Source organism: Hypanus sabinus, chromosome 6 (assembly GCF_030144855.1).
Source record: "Hypanus sabinus isolate sHypSab1 chromosome 6, sHypSab1.hap1, whole genome shotgun sequence".
NCBI classification, from domain to species: domain Eukaryota; kingdom Metazoa; phylum Chordata; class Chondrichthyes; order Myliobatiformes; family Dasyatidae; genus Hypanus; species Hypanus sabinus.
In genome coordinates, this window is record NC_082711.1 from 155,557,945 (window position 1) to 155,584,008 (window position 26,064).

At 42.0% G+C, this 26,064-nt stretch overlaps 2 protein-coding genes across 3 annotated transcripts in view; one reads left to right on the plus strand and one right to left on the minus strand.

Annotated features, from left to right (window-relative positions):
- Positions 1-1,574: 1,574 nt before the first annotated feature.
- On the minus strand, positions 1,575-11,074 carry txndc17 (thioredoxin domain containing 17). The gene is made up of 4 exons (XM_059973271.1): positions 10,841-11,074; positions 9,262-9,343; positions 6,842-6,917; positions 1,575-2,450 (listed from the first exon to the last, which is right to left on the minus strand). Exons 1-4 carry the CDS (start codon positions 10,974-10,976, stop codon positions 2,382-2,384), a joined length of 363 nt encoding a protein of 120 aa, XP_059829254.1. The 5' UTR covers positions 10,977-11,074; the 3' UTR covers positions 1,575-2,381.
- Positions 6,946-26,064, plus strand: part of kiaa0753 (KIAA0753 ortholog) — an 84,711-nt gene continuing 65,592 nt past the window's right edge. For both annotated transcript variants that reach the window (XM_059973268.1, XM_059973270.1), the window contains exons 1-3: positions 6,946-9,156; positions 20,445-20,582; positions 21,576-22,179. In XM_059973268.1, coding sequence (XP_059829251.1) covers positions 9,124-9,156; positions 20,445-20,582; positions 21,576-22,179 — 775 coding nt within the window. In that variant the 5' untranslated portion in view covers positions 6,946-9,123. The remainder of the gene's footprint in view (positions 9,157-20,444; positions 20,583-21,575; positions 22,180-26,064) is intronic.

Below are 26,064 nucleotides of genomic sequence, written 5' to 3' on the forward strand. Positions count from 1 at the left end.
GCACAGAGACCACTAATTGTTTATACTGATCAGAACCCCTTGGTATTTTTGGCTAACATGAAGAATAAAAATAGGCGGTTATTAAGCTGGAGTCTGTTGCTACAGGAATTTTTCTCTCTCTCTCCAACGATTACAACACAACCACCATAACTACCTCAGCACACATGAACTGAACTTTATACTCTTCTATGACAAGTCATTTACCTATACTGTATTGTGTAGTTTACTAATAAACAAATTTAGTTTTGGTACCACCAGACTCCAACAGATACTTCTATCTTTGCTGGTCTGTAAACCCAATTACAGGGTATGTAACACTGGACATGTACTGACATTTCTCATGATCTGTGAAAAAGGGTTTAAAACTCCACACCTCAACCACTATTCCAACCCCCAGAGTGTTCCACATATTTTTGGAGAAAGATGAATGCATTGATAACTTAATATATTTCACTGAAGTTGAACAATGTACCTATGTTACAATGGCTAACATGAGAGGGCATAACTTTAAAGTGATTAGAGGAATGTGTAGGGGGAGGATGTCAGATACAGAACATTTTATATAGAGGTAGATGCATGGAATGCTGCCCAGGGATGGTAGATGGGGGGGGGGGGGGGCAGATACATTAGGGATATTTAAGAGACACTTCAGCACATAGATGAAAGAAAAATTGAGGTCTTTGTGCAAAGGAAGAGTTGAATTGGTCTTGAAATAGGTTAAAAGGTCAGTACAACATTATGGGCTGAAGGGCCTGTACTGACAAATGGTCTTCTATACTCCTTCCCTCCCCCAAAGACATCCCATGTTATAAGCATGGAAGTGCAATTCTGAAGTGGCTATCAGGTTTCAGGAAACACAAGAGTGACAAACATCATGCACTGGTTCTAAATATTGGATTTTTGTTTTAATACTTAATTATTCAGGTTTGTTAATGGCTCTTCAATAAATATTTCATGCATTTCTCTTAAGGAGTCCTTTTAAAATATTTAATATGAAGTACTTATATGCATCATAAATGTTCTCAATGCTACTTTAGTAAGTAACTTTGAAATGCAATTTTTAAGTTCCTAAAATTATGCCAGATGAGACAAATTCTAGAAGCCTGCATCTTGCTGTGACATTGCAAATAGCTGGTACAAAGCGACTTTCAAAATTCTGAACTTGTACTGTACTGCTATAACTCTAGAATTAATGGAATGATGGACACTAGCACATGTGTTGCTTTGTTCTATTGCTGGGGCTCAGACAGTCCAATGGCAAAGCCATTGCCTGGGATTTTCCAATACTACATTGACCTGGAAATTAAACAATTTGTACTTTAATTAATTCCTGATCTATTAACCTTTCAACTAATTGAAAGGAATTTTGATAGTATATTCCTTTACATAAATTTCATAACAATCTTTATTCCATCTTTTTCAAAGATTTGTAAATTGCACAAGGACAAATTTCCATCATATAGTTGCTGTAACTTAGTGGCACCCCAATTTTGGGTGGGGAAAAGCAGAATATTTAATATAACTCAGAAAAGATTACATCATGAGTAGAGATAATTTGTCAATTCAAGGGAGAGTAACACTGATGCAAATAGTTTATTAAAATACCTTGATTTGACATCAAAATATTTCATTGCAAATATTTTTGCCTGTGAATACTTGCACTAATCTCTGCTCAGCATAGAACACCATGGTACTGAAGGTCACACTGCACATTAATTGTGCCATCCAGTATCATTACATCTTGCATGTAAGAGACAAATGATCAAACATCATGCTTGAGAACCCTGTTCATGCTATTTAGCAAAACAAAAAATCTGCTGGAGAAATTCAATAGGAATCATTAACATTTTAGGTCAAAAACTTAAAACAGCAATTCAGCCCGTATCCCAGATACTGCTTAACATAAGGTCATCCACCAGATTCTTCTTTGCTCCAGATTCCAGCACCTGAAGTCTTGTCTCCATTTAAAAACCCATAATGCTTATGGAGACATCCCCCATATTAAAATACAACTGAATGTTAGATTTAGCAGAATGAAATTTTCAGTTAAAGTAATTAACCATGAATATAACAGTTCATACCACCTCTTGAAACACTATCGATTCAAATTTCACTTTAAATGCCAGTCGTTTGCAAATTAAATAAGATTATTTTTCTCCTTTGTGTACATTCTTTTGAACATCAGGAAAACATCTGATTTTAAATACATTGTCTCTGCAACCTGTGCTTGACCAGATTTCCTTTTGTTAGAAGCCAATTAAACAAGGCAAAATTAGAAATGTAGTTCATTTGCATTCAATGATGGAAGATCATCCAGAACAATAAGATAAATCAGGTAGAATGCTTGGACATGATTTCAAGATTCAAAAATTAGGAAGTGTTCAGTCTTCTGTGATGAGCAATTGCACAAGTTCCGGCTTCAATAGCTCCTCTTCAACCAGCTTTTGAGGCTGAAATACAAAATCAGTTTGTAAAAAGATGTCTCTCTGATGCTGATAAAGTTTTGATAAAACTAAGTTGACAAAATTTAAAAGTTCCCCCAACTTGCTAAGTATTTTAAAGATGGCAATACTTTTTAAAAGTTAAGGAAACAAAAAAAAAAAAAAAAATCACCGAAGTATATAGTATTTCTGTACATTTTAAACACAGGTTATAATCAAAAAGTATAGCAGAGCCTACAAGGTGTGTACAGGGTTTAACAGCTTACTGATACTACATATTTGTTTTACATCACATTCTCTAAATTCTGTTTTAATTGCTGTCCAGCTTCAAGTAATGCCACATGTACCAAAATACTCTACTTATCACTGCCTTGACAAGTGCCCTGAACAGCACTTAGTCCAATACTCTAATCAGAACTGAAGCAAAACAAAACTGCAAATGGCAATGAAAGGTTACTAAGCTGAAGCACTCACTTTCTTTCCTGAATGCTATAAGCACTCAACATTTGCGCTTTGGATTCCAACAACTTGTAATAAATCTTACATTTATACCTGTACTCTACAAAACCAAAAATCTTGCTTCTTTTTTAACAGCAGCGCGAAAGTTGACAATAAACATCTCTACCAACAAAAATTACCTCAATTTTATCACACATTTTTGTATACTCATCACAAGTTGAATAGGAGATTAAAAAAAATTGTGGTCTTTATGATAGCGGCAGTGACCTATGGCAACATTCTGCAGGAAGCTCACTTTCATGTTTTCTTTCAAATATGATTCTACTACTAAGCTGAGGTGATTGGGACCCATGATTTACAGTTTGATGGCGTGTTTTTGGGCTGAATGAACGATCTGGCACTTAGCTGTCTCTGAGGGAGTTTGGTGAGGTTTGGAGCAGAGCATGTAGCCTGGAGGCCAGGAAGCCTAGAGATGGGGCACAAGCCCATGATTGACTCCATTGCTTCTCTCTGAATGAGACATTGAGCAAAGACTGAAGTTGACACTGACAAGAGCAGAGGATGGGCGGGTGTTCGGTGCTGCCTGCCTGCGTTTGACCAGTCTTCTCCCTTTTGCTAGCTGCCATCAGAGGAAAGTGCAGAAGTCTTGGGAACCACTTTGCAAGGATTGATCAATGAGGAACATTACGATTCCCTAGGTCTACTCACAACGCTCCTATACCTTCTCTAATGGTCACCTCTAATATGATTTCATTTTTTCCACCAGCAGAGCCACCCCACCCACTCTGTCTTCCTGCCTGTCCTTTTGATACCATGAGTGTCCTTGGATGTTCAGTTCCCAGCTATTTTTAGCCACAGTTAATAGACAATAGACAGTAGGTGCAGGAGTAGGCCATTCGGCCCTTCTAGCCAGCACTGCTATTCACTGTGATCATGGCTGATCATACACAATCAGTACCCCGTTCCTGCCCTCTCCCCATATCCCTTGACTCTGCTATCTTTAAGAGCTCTATCTAACTCTTTCTTGAAACCATCCAGAGAATTGGCCTCCACTGCCTTCTGGGGCAGAGCATTCCACATATCCACCACTCTCTGGGTGAAAAAGTTTTAACGCACCTCTGTTCTAAATGGCCTACCCCTTATTCTTAAACTGTGGCCTCTAGTTCTGGACTCACCCATCAGCGGGAACATGCTTCCTGCCTCCAGTGCGTCCAATCCCTTAATAATTTTATATGTTTCAATCAGATCCCCTCTCATCCTTCTAAATTCCAGTGTATACAAGCCCAGTCGCTTCAATCTTTCAACATGTGACAGTCCCGCCATTCCGGGAATTAACCTTGTGAGCCTACGCTGTGTTCCCTCAATAGCAAGAATGCCCTTCCTCAAATTTGGAGACCAAAACTGCACACAATACTCCACGTGGGGTCTCACCAGGGCCCTATACAGCTACAGAAGGACCTCTTTACTCCTATACTCAATTCCTCTTGTTATAAAGGCCAGCATGCCATTAGCTTTCTTCACTGCCTGCTGTACCTGCATGCTTGCTTTCATTGACTGATGTACAAGAACACCTAGATCTCATTGTACCTCCCCTTTTCCTAACTTGACTCCATTTAGATAGTAATCTGCCTTCCTGTTCTTGCCACCAAAGTGGATAACCTCACATTTATCCACATTAAACTGCATCTGCCATACATTTGCCCACTCACCCAACCTATCCAAGTCACCCTGCATTCTCATAACATCCTACTGACATTTCACACTGCCACCCAGCTTTGTGTCATCGGCAAATTTGCTTATGTTACTTTTAATCCCTTCATCCAAATCATTAATGTATATTGTAAACAGTTCAGTGACACCCACGTCATAAACACCATTCTGTAACTGTACAAGTTAATCTACCTTAGTACATTTACTGTGTGCTTTCAAATATAACACCTTCCGTCCTGTACTCACGATTTTCAATCTTGTCTGCCTTTTACATTGCAACTCATCCTATTGACTACAGTTTTGCCCTATCATTAGCTTTTCCCTCCTTGCTGGTAGTTTCTTTACACGCTGCCTCTGTTGGTAAACCAACTACCCCAACCTCAGACCCATCACCCCAGTTCCCACCCCCCACTGCCAAATTAGTTTCTTTCCTGAACAGCTCTGGCAAACCTGCCGAAGAACAGCCCTGTGGCCAGCAGTGGATTAACAGCGTGGTACTGAACTGAACTAAACTGAATACTGCAGGACACTTGATGCTTTCTACTCCACACACTGTTCATGTGCTTTTTGCCGTTAGTGCAATTTGTTATTTTTTCGTGTGTTGGGGGTTTGATGTTTTTCCTGAATGGGTTCCAAGGGGATTCTTTGTTTTGTGGCTGCCTGTGGGAGGATGAATCTGGGTTGTATTCCGTATACATAGTTTGATAATAAATTTTCTTTGAATCTTTGAAATAAATTATTTCAAGATAAGACAAAATTTGTGAAGGAATTTATAAAGGAAAAAAAAGTAATTTAGAACATAGAATAGAAACATAGAAAACCTACAGCACAATACAGGCCCTTCGGCCCACAAACCTGTGCTGAACATATCCTTACCTGAGAAATTAATCTAGGCTTACCCATAGCCCTCTATTTTTCTGAGTTCCATATACCCATCCAGGCATCTCTTAAAAGACCCTATCGTATCTGCCTCCACCACTGTCGCCGGCAGACTATTCCACGCACTCACCACTCTCTGTGTAAAAAAAAACTTACCCCTAACATCTCCTCTGTACCTACTCCCACGCACCTTAAACCTGTGCCCTCTCGAGCTAGCCATTCCAACTCTGGGAAAAAGCCTTTGACTGTCCACATGATCAATGCCTCTCATCATCTTATACACCTCTATCAGGTCACCTCTCATCCTCCGTCGCTCCAAGGAAAAAAGGCCGAGTTCACTCAACCTATTCTCATGAGGTATGCTCCCCAATCCTGGCAACACCCTTTGCAGCCTTTCTATGGCTTCCACATTCTTCCTGTAGTGAGGCGACCAGGACTGATCACGGTACTCCAAGGTCTGTCCTGGGTCCTATATAACTACAAAATTATTTCTCAGCTCCTAAACTCAATCCCATGGTTGTTGAAGGCCAATGCACTATTTGCCTTCTTAACTACAGAGTCAACCGGTGCAGCAGCTTTGAGTGTCCTATGGACTCGGACCCCAAGATCCCTCTGATTCGCTACGCTGCCAAGAGACTTACCATTAATACTATATTCTGCCATCATATTTGACCTACCAAAATGAACCACCTCACACTTATCTGGGTTGAACTCTCTCTGCCACTTCTCAGCCCAGTTTTGCATCCTATTAATGTCCCGCTGTAACCTCTGACAGCCCTCCACACTATCCATAACACCTCCAACCTTTGTGTCATCAGCAAACTTACTAACCCATCCCTCCACTTCTTCTTCCAGGTCATTTATAAAAATCACAAAGAGCAGGGGTCCCAGAACAAATCCCCGAGGCACTCCACTGGTGACCGACCTCCATGCAGAATATGACCCGTCTACAACCACTCTTTGCCTTCTGTGGGCAAGCCAGTTCAGAATCCACAAAGCAATGTCCCCTTGGATCCCAAGCCTCCTTATTTTCTCAATAAGTCTTGTATGGGGTACCTTGTCAAATGCCTTGCTAAAATCCATATACACTACATCTACTGCTCTACCTTTATCAATGTGTTTAGTCACATCCTCAAAAAATTCAATCAGACTCGTAAGGCATGACCTGCCCTTGACAAAGCCATGCTGACTATTCCTAATCGTATTATGCCCCTCCAAATGTTCATAAATCCTGCCTCTCAAGATCTTCTCCATCATGCATAGAGCTCAAAGTGAACAACCTTAGATATTTATGATACAATGTAAAACATTTAAAAGGCAAGTGAGATAGAGAAAGAATGTTCTTTACTCACTGTGCCATATTTCATAAGAGTCGGTACTCCATTGATTTTCAGTTCTGTTCGAAATTTGTTTTTAAGATCCTTCCATCTGATCAAGGACAAGATGCAAATAGATAATAGGCATGTTAGTTACACTTACAAAAGTCAGTTTCGCTACACAGAATTGCGGCACAGTATTTTGTGAAGCTTTCAAAGCCGTGCTATAGAACTGTTCTTCTATCTGGTAGCTGGCTAATGGAATGGCTGTAGGAAGTAAAGCTTGAGTTTCAATGTGGAAGTGCAAATTAAACCATCAACAAAATCAATGTGATCTGCACCCCAAAAATTTTAAAATTAACATGCAGTTTTCTCCAACCCTTATGAGTCCAATACTACAAGTGAAGCAATAAAATCACCAAGTACAGCGTATAAACCACAGTTAGAAATACTCCGACCCTCAATGTATATGGGAAGACGTCAGATCCATCACTATAAAAGAAAGACCTTTTGCCCTGCAAACAACACCACCACAGTAGCTGAGGAGCTAATAAGCTTCTTTGCTTGATTTGACAGGGACAACAACAAACCATTGATAAAGGCCTTGGCACCTGAGGAGGACAGAGCGCTGACACTGAGCACACACTAAGTGAGGCATACTCTCCACACGCAGAGCAGCTGGACCAGACTGCGTACTTGGGCGGGTCCTCAGATTACAAATACCAGCTAGCAGAGTTTTTTTTAAACTGAAATCTATAATCTCTCTCTGTCCTGTGCTGTGGTCCTTGCATGCTTGAAACTATCAACCATCATACCAATCCCAAAGAAGTCAGCGCTAACATACCTCAACAACTACTGACTGGCTGCACTCAACCCCATGGCTGCCAAGTTCCTGAAGAGAATGGTTATATCCCATAGTAAGATTGCCACACCTGCTACTTTGGACTTGCACCAGTTTGCCTACAAGGCAAACAGAACAACCAAGGACTGCATCTCCATTGCTCTCCGCATCGTATTGGAACACCTGAAGCGCAAAGATACCTATATCCAAATGCTTTATATTGACTACAGTTCTGCCTTCAACACAAACTACACCATTTGGGACTCAATACATCAATTTGTAACTGGGTTATGTACTGTTTAAAAAAAAACAATTGCATCCAGACAGTCAGACTTGGCAAGTATGCATCAACCTCCCTGACCCTGAACACTAGGGATGTGCAGAGCCCACTCCTTTACACGCTATTCACCCATGCCTATGTCACCAACTCCATCATCAGTGATTGGATTAATTACAAATAACAAAGAAACAGATGCAGAAACCATCTGAATGGTGCAATAACTATAATCTTTCACTCAAGTCAAGTCACTTTTTATTGTCATTTCGACCATAATTGCTGGTACAGTGCATAGTAAAAATGAGACAACGTTTTTCAGGACCATGGTGTTACATGAAACAGTACAAAAACTACACTGAACGATGTAAAAACAACACAGAAAAAAAAACTACACTAGACTACTGAACAACCTAGGACTGCATAAAGAGCAGAAAACAGTGCAGGCATTACAATAAATAATAAACAAGACAATAGGCACAGTAGAGGGCAGTAAGTTGGTGTCAGTCCAGGCTCTGGGTATTGAGGAGTCTGATGACACAGCTACCAGATATGGAAACCAACTACAACTTGCGGGTCTACAGGGGGCTCGCAAAATCATGATGGACTCATCCCACATGTTCAATCTCCTACCATCCAGAGACAGAACCATCTCTGCACAGACTTTTAGAATTAAAAAGACCTCTTCCTCTCAGGGCTGTTGTGCAACTGAACAATGCCCCATTTTAGAGATGTTTGCTTTTAATTCAGCTGTAACTTAAATGTCACTCTAGAAAACTCAGGCATTATTTTAAATTTAGTTATTGTGCTTTTACTAAATGAATTGCCAGTATGCTGCTTTGCACTGAGTGGAGGAGCACTGCAATTTCATTGTCCTCAGCAATGACAACAAAGCTCTAACAATCCCATTTGTTTCAAAGAGGAAAAGCATAACAAGTTACAACACAGGTAATTATCTACTTAAAAAGATTTGTAACACATCCAACTCAAAAGAAACATCTGTATTCCATTTTAAAAATCATTTCACAGAGCTTTTTTTTTAAAATGTTGATCAGCAGTAATGCCACTGTTCAATTGATTAACTTGTCCCTATAACTTATCTAAAAAAAACTATTTAGGTACAAAGGTTCTTTAAACCAAAGTCCATGCTTTCCTTTACTGAAAAAATTTTAATTCTGGAGTGTCTACGCAGGACAGAATTGAATGAAACCTCGCTTTACTTGTTTCAATATGGAAGTAAGCTACAAGATTATATTTCATGCAATTAACTTTTTATATAATTACACAATGGAATACCAATTCTTTCATTACGATAATATTGTAAATGTTGAAGGTACTTACTCTGGTCTGGTACCTGTTTGACAATAGATGAAGACAGATCCTTCAGGCATTTTACCTAATTCAGCACGAACTACTGGTTCAGCTGGGAAAAATAAGGAAATTTCTGTATCATTATAATCTAGTGAGTGACCATCTTTATTTACATAGAAATAATTAGAAAATTAACACCCATAAGCTAATGAGATTACTAACAGATATGAAAATAATAATACAAAAAAAAAGAGAATGAGGCCTCATTGAACTGAATAGAAACCTGAATTTAATGTGACTGAAAAGTGACTACAAAATGTATCCCCACATCACAAAGATGACTTTTAAACTATGAAACTTATGATTTATGCACTTGATTCTTTGTTTGCTTTACAATGTCTGACAATGGGAAATGGCTCCAACATATGAGATCCAACTCTCACCTCCCTTTATTTATATCCTGCAATTTGTCTTTCTCATCATGCCTAAAGCTACTTCAGCACCAATATAAAGCATCTAAAATGTCTACCAACTGATTGATAATTGAGACTATTAGAAAGGTTCCTTAATGTTGTCATAGCTGGGGGAGGTACAGTAGTAGGGATAAGCTCCCAATGCCGTGTGTCTCAAATAGCCTCTGACAACCAAGTCCAGCTCCTGGCATTTATGCGTGGCTTAGCTGCCAAGCCCAGTGGAACAGTTTCTACTGACAACAGAAGGGGTAAAGGCAGATTACTGGCACCTTAAAACCAGTCGTTTCAGGCAAATGGGGTTCGTCAACCACAGTTAGCAGCTTATCAAGGAGAGGGAAAACTCTGATCTCAAACCTGTGCTGCCTTGTGACTATACCCACTCATGGGAAAGGCTTTGGGAGTAAACCCAGAGGAAAAATCTGGAGCTGGAGTCCCTACAAGCAGTCCTACATTGAGATCAACACAGACTGGCAACTCCAGTGATGCTGCTGGTGCTAAATTATATCAGTCTTTGCCCTTCATTTGGATTAGTCAGTTGTGTGAAGAGGGCGAGCCTGCTCTTATTGCCCAGGATTACAGATCAAGTTGATAGCTAGGAAGCATATCCATGGTCGACCCTAACCAATGGAGGACCTCAATCTATTAAAAACAATATTCAGTTAAACAATGATAGACTAGAGTACATCATATTATCATCATTTGCATCTTTGGCAGTGTACTATTGATGCGAATGTGATACTTATTTTGCAAGTTTCCTTTTACTCTTAACAGTGACAAAACACTGACTCAAAACAATAGCATTGCATTTAACTTTCACATCCATCTGTGTGGTCCACTAACTTAGACAAAGGCAAAAGCACCGAGTTCAAGATCAACACCAACAATAACATTTATAAGTTTACAGCTGTTGAGAAAAGAAGTATTCTCAGCTGATGTGTCTGGGGCGACCCAGCCGATCCTTATGTTTATTGTACTGTAGGCCTGGAATCATACCGTCAGAAGCCTATGAAGTGCTAAGTCACACAACTCAACAGTACATCTTATGTGGCGAAAACTGGACAAAAGCTTCGCAGTTGAAAGGTTGGCATTAAAGCCTTTGTTAGAGTCCCGGGCCCTGAAGTGGCCACGATGCTCACCTCTTACACAGTCCGGGCACCAGCTCACTCCGTCGGCATCCTTCGAGCCGGTGAAGTAGGCGTAGATGGTCTTGCCCTTATTGCGCTCCACCGCCTTCACGAACTCGTCGTACCCGGACACCTCCACTATAGCCATCGCCCAGGAGCCGTCGTTCGAAGTGCAGAAACGCTGGGCGCGGACTGGGACTTTAAACCTGGGGAGTGTCGTCCCCACCCCGCGGAAAGGAAGAGAGGACGGACAGATTTCCGGTTCCGGGAGCTGGCGGTTGGAGCCGACCAACCGGCTGATGGTGCCCGGCAACAGCTGAGCTTCTACCTCCCCGGCCGTTCGTCCGCACTGACAGGCAAGTGGTGTGGTAAAGCCTCTTCGGTGTCAACAATTTACAGGGAAAGCTAATGTCCCGTTGTCGACACGAGAGATCGTTGGAATGGTGTTCCAGGAACAGGGCAGCATCTGTGTGGGGAGATGGACAGTCGAGGTTTCAGATGGAAACCCTTCATCTGGACTGAAAAAAAGTAGGGGGGGGGGGTGGAGATAGCCAGTATAAAATAAAAGTCACTATCACATCGCTATCACACAAGAGATTCTGCCGCATGCTGGAAATCCAGAGTAACTCATACAAAATACTGGAGGAACTCATCAAGTTAGGAGGCATCAATGGAGAGGAATAAAGAACTGACTTTTCAGGCTGAGATCCTCCATCAGTTTATACTAGTTATCTTCAGCATGCCAGGCAACATCTATGGAAAAGAGTAAACAGTCAACATTTCGGGCTTTGCTCCAGCATTTTGTGTGTTCCGTGGATTTCCAGCATCTGCAGATTTTCTCTTGTTTGTGTTAAGGATATTCAACGTGGCTCTCTGCATGACAAGTCGTGTCTAACCAATCTTACAGTTTTTTGAGGAGGTTACCAAGAAGATTGATGAAGAAAAGCTGCTGGATCTTGTCTACATGGACTAACAAGGCCTTTGGCAAAATCCCACATGGGAGGCTGGTCTAGAATGCTAAGTTGCTTGGGATTCAGGATGGAGTAGGGAACTGGGTACAACGTTGGCTTTGTGGGAGAAGCCAAGGGTGGTAGTTGATGGTCGCCCCTCTGACTGGGGGCGCGTGCAGGACTATGACTACTGGTGTGCCGCAGGGATTGGAGTTAGGTTCATTATTGTTTATCATTTATATTAGTGTTTAAGATGATAATCATTAAGCCCCTTCACAGTATTGTTGAGCAGATCTTTCATACCTCCCTGAAAGTGGCTCCACAGGTTCATAGAGTGGTTAAGAGACAAATGGCATGCTTTATTAGTCAATGCATTGAGTTCAAAAATCAGGAAGTTTTGTTACAGCTTTATAAAAGTCCAGTTAGGCTACATTTGGAGCATTAAGACCGTAAGACATAGGAGCAGAATTAGGCTATTCAGCCCATCAAGTCTGACCACCATTCTAACATGACTGACTTATTATCACTTGCATCCCCATTCTCCTGCTTTCTCCCCATAATCTTTGAAGCCCTGATTAATCAAGAACCTATAACCTCAGCCTTAAATATGACTTGGCTTGCACAGCTGTCTGTGGTAACAAATTCCACAGGTTCACTACCTTCTGGCTAAAGGAATTTTTCCTCATCACTGTTCTAAATGGATGTTTCTCTGTTCCGAGGCTATGCCCTCTGGTCTTAGACTCCTCCACTATAGGAAACATCCTCTGCATCCACTCTCTCTGGGCCTTTCAATGTTCAATAGGTTAGAATGAGATTCCTGTCATTCTTTTAAACTCCAGCAAGTAAAGGCCCAGAGCCATCAAGTGCTTTTCATGTTAACCCTCTCATTCCCAGAATAATTCTTGTGTAGCTTCTCTGCACCTTCTCCAATGCCAACATATCTTTTCTTAGAAAACTGCTTGCAATTCTCCAAGTATGGTCTGACCAATGTCTTATAAAGCTTCAGCATTACATCTTTGCTTTTGTATTCTAGTCCTCAAAATGAATTTTAATATTGCATTTGCCTTCCTTACCACCGACTCAACTTGCAAGTTAATCCTGCATGAGGACTCCGAAGTCCCTTTGTACTTCTGAGTTTTTGTATTTTCTCCCCATTTAGAAAAGTTTGCATCTTTATTCCTTCTAAAAATGACACAGCCATGCACTTCTCTACACTATATTTCATCGATCACTTCTATTTCCATTTTCCCAATCTGTCTATATTTATTTATTTATTGAGGTACAGCATGGAAAAGGCCCTCTGCCCCTTTGAGCTGTGCTGCCCAAAAATCCGGTGATTTAATCCTAGCCTAATCACAGAACAATTTACAATGGCCAACTAACCAACCAACCAACCAACCGGTATGTCTTTGGACTGTGGGAGGAAACCCATGCAGTCACAGGGAAAATGTACAAGCCCCTTGCAACTGGCGGCGGGAAATCCTTTTGCAGACACCCTGCTTCCTCAACACTACCTGCCCCTCCACCTGTCCTTGTACCATCTAATAACTTGGCCACAAAGCCATCAATTCCTTCATCCAAAATATTGACATAACTTGAAAAGAAATGGCCCAAACACTGACTCCTGTGTCACACCACTAGTCACCGGCAGTCAACCAGAATAGGCTCCTTTTCTTCTGACTCTTTGCCAGATTGTCATCCAATCTTCAATCCATGTTAGAATGTGCTTCCAAGTACCCTGAAACCCATCCTTAATAATAGACTCCAACATCTTTCAATCACTGACCTATTATTTCCTTTCTTCCACTCTTCCTTCTTAAAGAGTGGAGTGACATTTGTAATTTTCCAGTCCTCTGGAACCATTCCAGAATATGGTGATTATTGAAAGATCATTACTAATGTCTTCACAGTCTCTTCAGCTACCTCTTTCAGAACCTTGGGGTGTATTCCATCTGGTCCAGGGGACTTATCCCACCTTCAAGCTTTTCAGCTTATTACGTACCTTCTCCTTAGTAATAGCAACAACACTCACTTCTGCCCCCTGACACTCTCGCTCTTCTGGAATTCTGCTGGCACCTTCCACAGTTAAGAGTGACATGAAATATTTATTAAGTTTGTCTGTCATTTCTGTATAACCCATTACTAACTCTCCAGTGTAATTTTCCAGTGGTCTGATATCCTCTCTCATCTCTCTTTTACTCTTCATATATCTGAAGAAACTTTTTGATTCACCTTTTATATTATTGGCTAGATCACATTTAATCTTTTCACTCTTTATGGCCTTTTTTAGTTGTGTTCTGTTAGAACATCTTTGGGATGCATCTATACTGCATCTTCCAAATTGCTCCCAGAAATATCAGCCATTTCTGCCGTGCTGTCATCCCTTCTAGTGCCCCCTTCCAATCAACTTTGGCCAGCTCTTCTCTCATGCCTCTGTAATTCCCTTTACTCCATTGTACTACTGATATATCTAATTTTAGCTTCTCCTCAAACTGCAGGATAAATTCTAGCACAGTCTCCTAAAGTTTCTTTTACCTTAAGCTCCCTAATCATTACATAACACCCAAGATAAAATTGCTGTTCTCCTAGTGGGCTCAGCCACAAGCTGCTTTAAAAAGCCATGCCATAGGAATTCTACAAATTCTCGTTCTTGGGATAAATACCAACAATGATCTTCTCTCAACCACAACTCAGCTTTGCCCACAACACCATACCTGCCAATCTCTAACTGTGCTACAAGATCATCTACCTTGTGTGCATTCATATATAACACTTTCAGTCTTGTATTCATCACCCTTTTGATTTTGGCCCCTGTTGCACTTTAGCTCATCCCACTGACTGCGATTTTGCTTTATCATCTCCCTGTCCTCCCTCACATCTCACTATACACTGCATCTACTTGTATACCACCTGCCCCATCTTTGACCCTATCGCTCTGGTTCCTATCCCCCAGCAAAATAGTTTAAACTCCCTAACAGCTCCAGCAAACCTCCCTGGAATAATATTGGTTCCCCTTGGGTTCAGTTGTAACCAGTCCGTTTTGCACAGCTTATACTTTCCCCAGAAGAGATCTCAGTGAACCATTAATCTGAAACCCTGCCCCAATACCACTTCTTAAGCCATCTGTCAAATCATCCTATTCTTGCTCTCACTGGAACTTGGCACAGGCAGCATGCCAGAGATTACTAACCTGGATTTCAGCTTTCTTCCTAACTCCCTATATTCTCTCTCCAGGGCCTCCTTCCTTTTTTTATTTATGTCGCTGGTACCAATATGTACCATGACTTCCAGCTGTTAACCCTCTCCCTTTAGAATGCTGTGGACCTGATCTGAGACATCCTTGACCCTGGCATCTGGGAGGTAACATGCCATCCAGATATCTCTTTCACGTCCACAGAATCTGCTGTTTATGGAATCCCCTATCACTACTGCATTCCTCTTCTCCCCCGTTCCCTTCTGAGCTACAGACAGACTCAGTGCCTGAGATCAGGTTGCTGCGGCTTCACCCAGTTGCTTGTTCCCCCCACCACCCCCCAACGGTATCCAAAGCAGTATATTTATTATTGAAGGGAACGGCCACAGGGGTCATCTGCATTGGCTGCCTATTCCTTTTCCCTCTCCTGACAGTCAACTAGGTACCTACCTCCTGCAACTTAGGGCTGACTACCACCCTACTTAGGTCTTATCTACTACCTCCGTATTTTCCCCATGAGCTGAAGGGCATCCAACTGCTGCTCCAGTTCCTTAATACTGTCTCTAAGAAGCTGTGGTTTGGTGCACTTTGTGCAGATGTAGTTATCAGGGATACTGGGTTTCCCAAAGTTCCCACATCTTACACAAGGAACATACCACTTGACCGATTCTTAGCACACAGCTATGAACTAACAGAAACATTACTCAAAACTTACTTAGAAGCCTGTGCTTGTCTAAGCCTGTTCTTGCCAAAGCCGGACCACTCTAACACTGTCCGCTCACTCAATGGCTGCTCTGCTTTCAGCTCACTTCTTTTTATAGGTCCCTGCCCAGAGCCTAACAGATCGTATGATTTCAGCCTGCTGAGAAGTCCCAAAAGCACCCAAACTGTTTTTAAACCTCACCAACGCACAACCTCTGTTGTATATGCTGTGGTTTTAGTCACCTCATTATTGGAAGGATGTTGAGGCATTGGGGAGGGCGCAGAGAAAGTTTACCAGGATGCTGAATGTAGACGTGAATTTATAAGACTAAAGGCTTGTAGAAACAAGCTGTCCCGTAGGCTGTTGGTCCTGGCTTTAATGCTGCGGTACTGTTTGCCAGACAAAACTGTTTTTGGTTGGGGTGACTAGTGTCCTCGATGATCTTCCAGGCCATCTTTATGTACCTACTGCTGTAAATGTCCTAAATGGAAGGAAGTTCGCATCCACAGGTGTGCTAGGCTGTCCGTACACTGTCTGCAGTGCCTAGCGATTAAGGTTGATGTAGTTCCCATACCAGGCAGTGATACAACCAGTTAGGATGCTCTCAATGGCACCCCTGTAGAAAGCCTTGGGGGCTCATACTGTACTTTTTCAGTCGCTTGTGGTGGAAGAGCTGTTGTTGTGCTTTTTTTGCCACATAGTCAGTGTGTACAGCCCAGGTGAGATCTTCAGTGATATGTATACCGAGGAGCTTGAAGCTACTCGCCCTCTCAACTACAGTCCCATTGATGTTGATTGGGACAAGCCTGTCTCTGCTGCTCCTGTGATCTATGATCAGCTCTTTTGTTTTTTGGACATTGAGGGAGAGGTTGTTATCCTGGCACCACTGTGTCAGAGTGACAACCTCTCCTCTGTAGGCTGTCTCGTCACCATTAGAAATAAGGCCTATCAATGTCGTGTCATCTGCAAACTTGATCAGCAGACTGGAGCTGTGTGTAGCAGCACAGTTGTGGGTGTAAAGGGACTAGAGGAGGGGACTCAGGACACAACCCTGGGGGGCACTTGTGTTGAGGGTCAGAGGCGCAGAAGTGAGGGAGCCCATCCTTACCACCTGTTGGCTATCTGATAGGAAGTCTAGGATTCAGCTGCACAAGGCGGGGTGCAGGCCGAGGTCTCTTGAGCTTCCTGTCAAGTCTAGAGGGAATTATGGTGTTGCTGATCTGTCGTCCAAGAACAGCATTCTAATGTATGCATCTCTCTTCTCCAGGTGAGTGAGGACAGTGTGCAGTGCTGTGGCTGTGGCATCATTGGTAGATTGTTCCGTCGGTAGGCAAATTGTAGGGGGTCCAGTGTGGGTGGTAGCATGTTACCGATGTAGTCTTTAGCTAGCCTGTGAAAGCATTTGCTTATAATTGAGGACAGTGCAACATGGCACCAATCGTTTAGGCATGCTGCCTTGGTTTTCTTGGGTACAGGGTCAATGATGAGCGACTTGAAACAGGAGGGCACTGCACACTGGGAGAGGGAGAGATTAAAAATGTGCTATAATGACAGGTTGGACAAACGGGTTGTTTTCTCTGAAGCGGTGGAGGCTGAGGGGAGTTTTGATAGAGGTTTATAAGGATTTGGGAGGTATAGATAGAGCAGACATAGTATGTTGTTCCCAGGGTTGAATTGTGTAATACCAGAGGTTAAGCATTTGAAGTCGGAGGGGTTCATTTCAAAGGGGACGTAAGGGGCAGGATTGTTACACAGAGAGTGGTGGGTGCTTGGAATGTGCTGCCTGAGGTGGTGGAAGGTGCATATACAGTAGGGATTTCTAAGATACATTTAGATAGGCATATTAATGTGAGGAAAATGTAGGGATATGGACATTGTGTATGCAGAAGAGATTAGTTTAATTAGTCATATGGTTACTAATTTAATTGGTTTGGCACAACATTGCTGTGCTATACTGTTCTGTGTTCTATAATGTGGTAAACTGGATCAAATTTGTAGTTGACAAAGATTGGAGGCATAATGAACAGTGAAGGAGGCAATCAAAGCTTGTAAGATGATCTTGACTAGCTGGGAAAATTGAGTGAAAAATGACAGATGGAATTTGATACAAATAAGTGTGATGTGTTGCACTTTGGGAGGACAAACCGGGATAAGACTTGATCAGTATATAGTAGGACACTGAGGTGTGCGGTAGAACAAAAGGGACCTTGGATTACTGATCCATAATTCCTTGAAAGTGACATCACAGGTGGCCAGGGTCATAAAGAGAGCTTTTGGTACGTTGGCCTTCATAAAGCAGGAGTTAGGATTTATGTTGAAGTTGTATAAGACACTGGTGAGGCTGAATTTGGAAAAATGTGTGCATTTCTGGTCACCTACCTACAGGAAAGGTATTAATAAGTTTGAAAGAGTGCAGAGAAAATTTACATGGATGTTGCTGGGACTTCAGGACTTGAGTTATAGGGTAAGGTTGAATATGTTTCCCTGGAGTGCAGGAAAATGAGGTGAGATCTTATAGAGGTTTACAAAATTATGGGAGGTATAGTTAGGGCAAATGCTTGCAGACTTTTTCGTCTCGTTTGGCTGAGACAAAATCTGGTAGTCATAGCTTCAGGGTAAAAGGTGAAATACTTGAGGGGAATCTGAGGGGGATTTTCTTCATTCAGGTTGTTGCAAGTGTGGAACTAGCTGCCAACAGAAGTGGTAGATGTGAGTTTAGTCGTAAAATTTAAGAGAAGTTTGGATAGATACATGGATGACAGAAGTATGGTGGTCTGGGTGCAGGTAGATATGACTAGGCAGAAGACCAGGCCAGCATGGAGCAGATGGAGCAAGGGCACCTGTTTCTGTGTTGTAGTGCAGACTATGAGAGGTCTGTTCAAGCATTTGATAATATTGGGGTAGTATGTGCTTTGAAGCTTATGTCCAGCAGGAGAGGAGAGAAGAGAGAACAACTGAGGTGGCAGGGGTCCTTGGTTATGTTCATTGCTTTCCCGAGTCTGCATTCACAACTCTCTCCAACTTCTTGCAATCAGGTCTTGTAAATTTTGGCAACTCAAGATCTTTACACAAAGCTGCTTCTGTTTTTGATGAATCAGTTCCTGAAAAACAGCAATTAATGTGACTTAAATGGTGGTTTTTAAATTTATTGTTAAATTTTTGATAAATGACAAAGAACTATATGATAATGGTGGATCTGTGGAAACAAATATTACAATGTTGAAGATGTAAAATTAAGTTTCATAAACATGGACCAAAAACAAAACAAACTGCTGGAGGCACTCAGTGGGTCAACAGCATTTGGAAAGGGAAATGAACAGTTGATGTTTCAGGTCCAGACCTTCCATCTGGACTTGGCTATGTGTCCATTTTCCTCTGCAGTTGTTTGACTTGCTCTACATTCCAGCATATGCATTCTCTTGTGTTTTCATGAATGTGGAGTTTGATTACATAGACAGGTTGAGCAAATTCAATGACAAGACCAGTAGGGTTGCTGTTCCAGTTAAATAATGCGCCTCAGTGAATATATCTTGATGAATTCATGAGCGTCCTTGGTTTGTGACTGCCGTAAATGGAAATTAGCCATTTGAAAGATACAGAGTTCTTCAAGTCTCCGTGACAGGAATGTACGGAAGCAATGTGCAAACAGTTTGAGGAGCATGCAACATGCTTATCTTCCCATCCAACTGTTCATTGGTCACTTAGGTCTCTTAGACCTCCTCAGAACCAAAATGGAATTCCATCATTCTAAACCCTGAAGGTTTGCTAAGAAAGATTCATGTTAAAATTGATTGCTTCACTTCTTTTTGTTTTAACTTTAATCTACCACGTTTCTGCAAATTGTACTATTCTGTTCATATTCTTCTGAACCTATATTTATTTCATTTGAGCTCATCATTCATGCAAATTTTGAAATGATGTCCCATATACCCAAATCCACAAAATTAATCTACTGTTAAAATGTTGGACCAAATCACCAGTGGATTGTCCTGACACTGCCTTCCAAGAGATTTTTTTTCTTTTTCCCGAAGTCCTCATTTGTAGATTTCCCATTGGTATACAAAAGTAATTAGCAATTTATGATCTCATTCTAGTTAGGATTTTTAAAATTGTTTTGAAATTCCACCTTTACACAAAACTATTCTGAGATGCAGCATAGAACAGGCCCTTCCGGTCCACCGAACTGCACTGCCCTGCAACCCACCTATTCAACACTAGCCTAATTACAGGATAATTTGCAATGAACCATTAATCTATACTGGTAAGTCTTTAGACGGTAGGTGGAAACCCTTGCACCCACGGGATGGCCATACAAAATTTCTAACAGAGGATGCCAGAATTGAACTCCAAACTCCAACACTCGGAGCTGTAATAGTGTTGCACTAACTACAACACTACTGTGGCACCCCAGGTAAACTTGATGTGATCATTGTATCCCCTAATGTTATCAAAGCATGCAATTTCCTGGTTACAACTGTTTTGTGTAGAAACTGAGATCTAAGTTTCTTTTTCACAATAATTTTAATATCTGTATAGACTAGTTTAAATGTTTCAATATTTTTTCCAAATGTAATCAAGTGTGTGAAATACTGTTTTGTTCACTCATTTTAAGTTTCAACATTTTACTTTTTGTTGAGTCCTATTCTCTAACTTTATACCTTTGTTTTACAAAAATAAAACTTCCTAATTATTTGCTTATCACCAGTTTTACTGACTTCTGTTCTCCTTTTACAAAGTCAAGTTACTGCTGTATTAATTTGCACCATACAGGTAGTCATGGCGACAAAGATCCAGCAAAGGCAGGCAGTGAACCCTGCCCAGTGGCTGGGGTCGTGGATGCCTTCCAGATCAACCGAACAGGATTTTGGAAGCGGTGATCAGAATAGCACACAGTTTTATGAGACTCAGGTATGTTGCAACATCCTTGTATTTTTCACTAACTAACAATATGCTGCCATCCTAACTAAATTGGCAACAATTTAAGGATAGTAATGGAAGCATAAAACAATTTTAATTTGAAGTTAATTTTTATCTTCATAATTTTTTGAAAGGAGGCCACCACAGTTTTTTATTTTGGGGCAGCACAGTAGCGTAGCAGTTAGCATTATGCAATTACAGTGCCAGTGATCTGTGTTCAATTCCTGCGTCTGTCTGTGAGGAGTTTGTACATTCCCTCTATGACCCTGCAGGTTTCCTCTGAGTACCCAAAGCCTATGGTTTAGTAATGTGGGTTAATTGGTAACATGGGTGTGATTGGCAGCATAGGCTTGTTGGGTCAGAAGGCCTATTACAATGCTGCATCGCTATATAAAATAAGAAACTAACAGATATTAATCTTTTGTGAAATTGTTAGAAATGAAGAAAAAACATGAACTGGATTCCTTGCTGCCTTAAATACCTCTTTAGTTCAGTGTAATTTTTGTACTGTTACATGTAGCACTACGGTCCTGAAAAACGTTGTCACGTTTTTATGTGTATTGTACCAGCAGTTATGGTCGCAATGACAATAAAAAGTGACTTGACTCTTTTAAGATAAAATAATTCTGACATGTGACAGATAAATTGCTCAGGAGCAATGTACTTGTACTGAGTCACAACAATAGAGGAACAATTTTTACCATTTAAAAAGTCATATTTTATGTATGAGATCATGAGGCAGTTAATGATGAATACTTTTCTTGTGATGAAGGAAAGAATTGAGTATTGAGTTACTCACATTGCCTTGGTACACCTGTAGTCAGTGTAGTATTCAAAGCAATTATTGGATCTCTATTTCTGTAAAATACTGCTGGATGATGATGACATAAAAGCCTAATTCCTCAGTTAATCATTTCATGAATCATCAAAAGGAGAATGAAATGTGCTCAATTTGCTGAAACTTCCTTCATATTTCTTTTTTAGTTAAAATTCAATAAAGATGTAATAACTGCTGTATCCAACTTGGCTGTGAAATTCACGAACCCTCGCCCCATTATAATTGAGAAGCTACAGCAACCTTGTCAGCAGCAGGTACAGGATGATGTCCAAAGTGTGCAGAATTCGATGCAATTCTCTGCTGTATCTGAAGACAGATTAAATGTGGCCATCCAACTGGCAAAGAGGGATCTGAGGAAAAAGCATCTAGAAGAACAAGTGAAAGATTATTTGTATAAACATGGAAAAGATGAGCTGCGATCTTCATTATGTCCTAATCACGAGAAAGGGAAATCTGCTGATAGTACTTCACGATTGAAGAATAAAGTCGAAAATGGAAATATTACAAAACCAAGGCACCAGAGAAACCAGGCTGCAAAAGAGGAATTTACAAGATCTAGTGCCAGGGTGTATATTTGCACCTCTAACCAAAGCCAAGATAGACCTGCACTCTCTGATTCACCACCTACACATGACCCAGGCCCACGGATGAATCGGCATAACCTGGACAATAAAAGTGCAGAAGAGATTCATAGACTGAGAATGCAGCTCAGCAAGTACTTTCAGAAAATTGAAGACCTTACCAAAAGAGGTATGTCTGTTTTTAAAGAAAATGCTTTATTATCTCCCAAACCATTTCCGATCTCATCAGCTCGGGAGATCGCCCATCCACGGCCACCAAACTTATAGTTCCCACACCCCGCACTTCCTGTTTCTACCTCCTACCTAGGATTCACAAACCTGCCTGTCCAGCCAGACCCATTGTCTCTGCTTGCTCCTGCCCCGCTGAACTCATTTCTGTCTATCTCGACTCTGTTTTATCTCCCCTTGTTCAATCCCTTCCCACCCACGTCCGTGATACTTTCCATGCTTTACATCTCTTCAAAGACTTCAAGTTCCCTGGCCCCGACTGCCTCATTTTCACCATGGACGTCCAGACCCTATATACCTCTATCCCTCCACCAGGAAGTTCTCCAAGCTCTCTGTTTCTTCCTGGATTCCAGACCCAGCCAGTCACCCTCTACCACCACTCTTCGCCGCCTTGCAGAATTAGTCCTCACCCTTAACAATTTCTCCTTTGGCTCCTCCCACTTCCTCCGAACTAAAGGTGTAGCCATGGGCACCTGCATGGGTCCTAGCTACGCCTGCCTTTTTGTCGGCCATGTGGAGCAATCTATGTTCCAAGCCTACACCGGTATCTGTCCTCCTCTTTTCTTACGTTATATCGACGACTGCACGGGCGCTGCTTCCTGCACACATGCTGAGCTCGTTGACTTCATTACCTTCGCCTCCAACTTTCACCCCGCCCTCAAGTTCACCTGGTCTATTTCCGACACCTCCCTCCCCTTTCTAGATCTTTCTGTTTCTATCTCTGGAGACAGCCTATCCACCGACGTCTACTACAAACTTACTAGCTCCCACAGATACCTAGACTATTCCTCCTCCCACCCTGTCTCCTGCAAAAATGCCATCCCTTTCTCTCAATTCCTCCGCCTCCTCCGCATCTGCTCTCAGGATGAGGCCTTTCATTCTAGGACAAAGGAGATGTCTTCCTTTTTTAAAGAAAGGGGCTTCCCTTCGTCCACTATCAACTCTGCCCTCCATCGCGTCTCCCGTATTTCTCGCACCTCTGCCCTCACCCCATCCCCCCACCAGCCCACCAGGGATAGAGTCCCCCTGGTCCTCATCTATCACCCTACCAGCCTACAGGTCCACCGTATAATCCTCTGTAACTTCTGCCACTTCCTACGGGATTCCACCACCAGCCACATCTTGCCCTCCCCCCCCCCCCCCCACTCTCAGCTTTCCACAGGGATCGCTCCCTACACGACTCCCTTGTCCATTCATCCCCCCCATACTTCTTCCCTCACCACCATCCTAGGACCCAGACAGTCCTTTCAGGTGAGTCACCATTTCACCTGTGAGTCAACTGGGTGATATACTGTATCCGGTGCTCCCGATGTGGCCATTTATACATTGGGGAGATCCGCCGCAGACTGCGAGACCGTTTTGCCGAACACTGGCATTCAGTCCTCCAGTAGTGGCGGGATCTCCCCGTGGCCACACACTTCAATTCCACAGACCATTCCCACTCCGACATGTCTGTCCATGGCCTCCTGTACTGTCAAGATGAGGCCACACGCAGGTCGATGGAGCAATACTTTATCTCCCGCCTAGGTAGCCTCCTACCTGCCGGTATGAACATTCAACTCACAGACCTCCGTTGATACCCCTGCCACCCCCTTATCCCCATCCCTATCTATTATTTTAGTCTGGTTCTCTTTCTCTCTCTTTTATCCCCTCTCACTATAATCTCCCCCCAGCCCTACCTTTCTTTCTCTTTTATTTCCCATAATTTTCCGCCTTCCCCCTAGCCCATTTCCCTCCAGCCTATCACTTCCCAGCTCTCTACTTTATCCCTCCCCCCACTTCTTATCCCCCCCTCGACCATCCCATGTTACTTCACTCCTGATGAAGGGTTTCGGCCTGAGACATCGTCATTACCTCCTCCCATAGATGCTGTCTGGCCTACTGAGTTCTGCCAGCATTTTGTGTTTTTGCTTTATTATATATGTTTGATTTACTTTACTTTATTGTCACCAAGCAATTGATACTAGAGCATACAATCATCACAGTGATATTTGTTTCTGTGCTTCGTGCTCCCTGAAGTACAAATAGAAGTAAGTATAATAAAAAAAATTAAATTATAAATCATAATTAGAAAATAGAAAAGGGAAAGTAAGGTAGTGCAAGTCAGGTCCAGATATTTGGAAGGTATGGCCCAGATCTGGGTCAGGATCCGTTCACAGTTGGAAAGAAGCTGTTCCCAAATCTGCCGTACGAATCTTCATGCTTCTGAACCTTCTCCCAGAGGGAAGTGGGACAAAAAGTGTGTTGGCTGGGTGGGTCTTATCCTTGATTATTCTGGCAGCACTGCTCCAACAGCGTGCGGTGTAAAGTGAGTCCAAGGAAGGAAGATTGGTTTGTGTGATGTGCTGGGCTATGTTCACAATCTTCTGCAGCTTCTTCCGGTCTTGGACAGGACAACTTCCATACCAGGTTGTGATGCAACCTTTGTTATTTGGATTGTACATCATAGAGAAAAATGTCAAACAGCAGAATTGAGTACCGAGCTTAACAACTTGTCAAAGTCAAAAAAAAGTTTATTACATGCAGTGCTGATAAAAATTATTCCCCCCACCCCGGAAAATTTCATGTTTTATTGTTTTACAACATTGAATTTCAGTGGATTTAATTTGGCCTTTTTGACACTGATCAACAGAAAAAGTCTCTTGTGTCAAACTGAAAACAGATTTCTCCAAAGTGATCTAAGTTAATTACAAATATAAAACACAAAATAACTGATCGCGTAAGTTTTCACCCTCTTCACATCAGTAGTTAGTAGATGCATGTTTGACAGCAATTACAGCCTTGAGTCTGTGTGGGTAGTTCTCTATTCGCTTTGCACGTACGAACACTGCAATTTATCCCCATTGTTCTTTACAACATCGCTCAAGCTCTGTCAGATTGAATGGGGATTGTGAGTGAACAGCCGTTTTCAAGTTCAGCCACAAATACTCAATTTGTTTGAGGTCTGGATTCTGACTTGGCTACTCCAGGATGTTAACTTTGTTGTTTTTAAGCTGTTTCTGTGTAGCTTTGGCTTTATGCTTGGGGTCTTTGTCTTGCTAGAAAACAAATCTTTTCCTAAGTCACAGTTTTCTTGCAACTGCGTCAATTTTTCCTCCAGTGTTTCTCTGTATTTTGCTGATTTCATTTCACCCTCAATCTTCATAAGCTTTCCAGAGCCTGCTGCAGTGTAGCATCCCTACCACCATGCTTCACGGTACGGATGGTGTGTTTAGGATGAGGTGTGGTGGTTGACTTACGTCAAACATAGCATTTAGTCTGACGGTTACAAAGTTCAATTTGGTTTCATCAGACCATGGAACCTTCTTTCAGCTGACTTCAGAGTCTCCCACATGCCTTTTGGAAAACTCTAGCTGAGATTTCATGTGAGTTTTTTTCAACAGTGGCTCTCTCTTTACCTCTCTTCCATAAAGCTGTGACTGGTGAAGCACCTGGGCAACAGTTGTTGTATATGTCCTTTCCCATTTCAGTCACTGAAGCTTGTAACTCCTCCAGAGTTGTCATAGGTCTCTTGGTGGCCTCCCTCGCTAGTCCCCTTCGTACACGGTTACTCAATTTTTGAGGACAGCTTGCTCAAGGTAGATTTACAGCTGGGCCATTTTCAAAGGTTCAAATTTAATGTCAGAGAAATGCATACAATATACATCCTAAAATGCTTTTTCTTCACAAACATCCATGAAAACAGAGAAGTGCCCCAAAGAATGAACAACAGATAAACGTAAGAGTACCCCCCCCAGCTCCCCCCCTTCCATGTAGAAGCGGCAGCAAACAACAATCCCCTCTCCCCCCCACCCACCGGCAAAAAAAAGCAAGCATCGGTACCATC

What these genes read in the sequence shown, in the direction of transcription:
- txndc17 (XM_059973271.1), bottom strand. Translation starts at nt 10,976, where the DNA reads ATGGCTATAGTGGAGGTGTCCGGGTACGACGAGTTCGTGAAGGCGGTG. An exon ending in GTGCCCGGACTGTGTAAGAG is followed by an intron (nt 9,344 to 10,840) that starts GTGAGCATCGTG and finishes TATTTTTCCCAG; the next exon opens with CTGAACCAGTAGTTCGTGCT. An exon ending in CTCTTATGAAATATGGCACA is followed by an intron (nt 2,451 to 6,841) that starts GTGAGTAAAGAA and finishes TTTGTATTTCAG; the next exon opens with CCTCAAAAGCTGGTTGAAGA.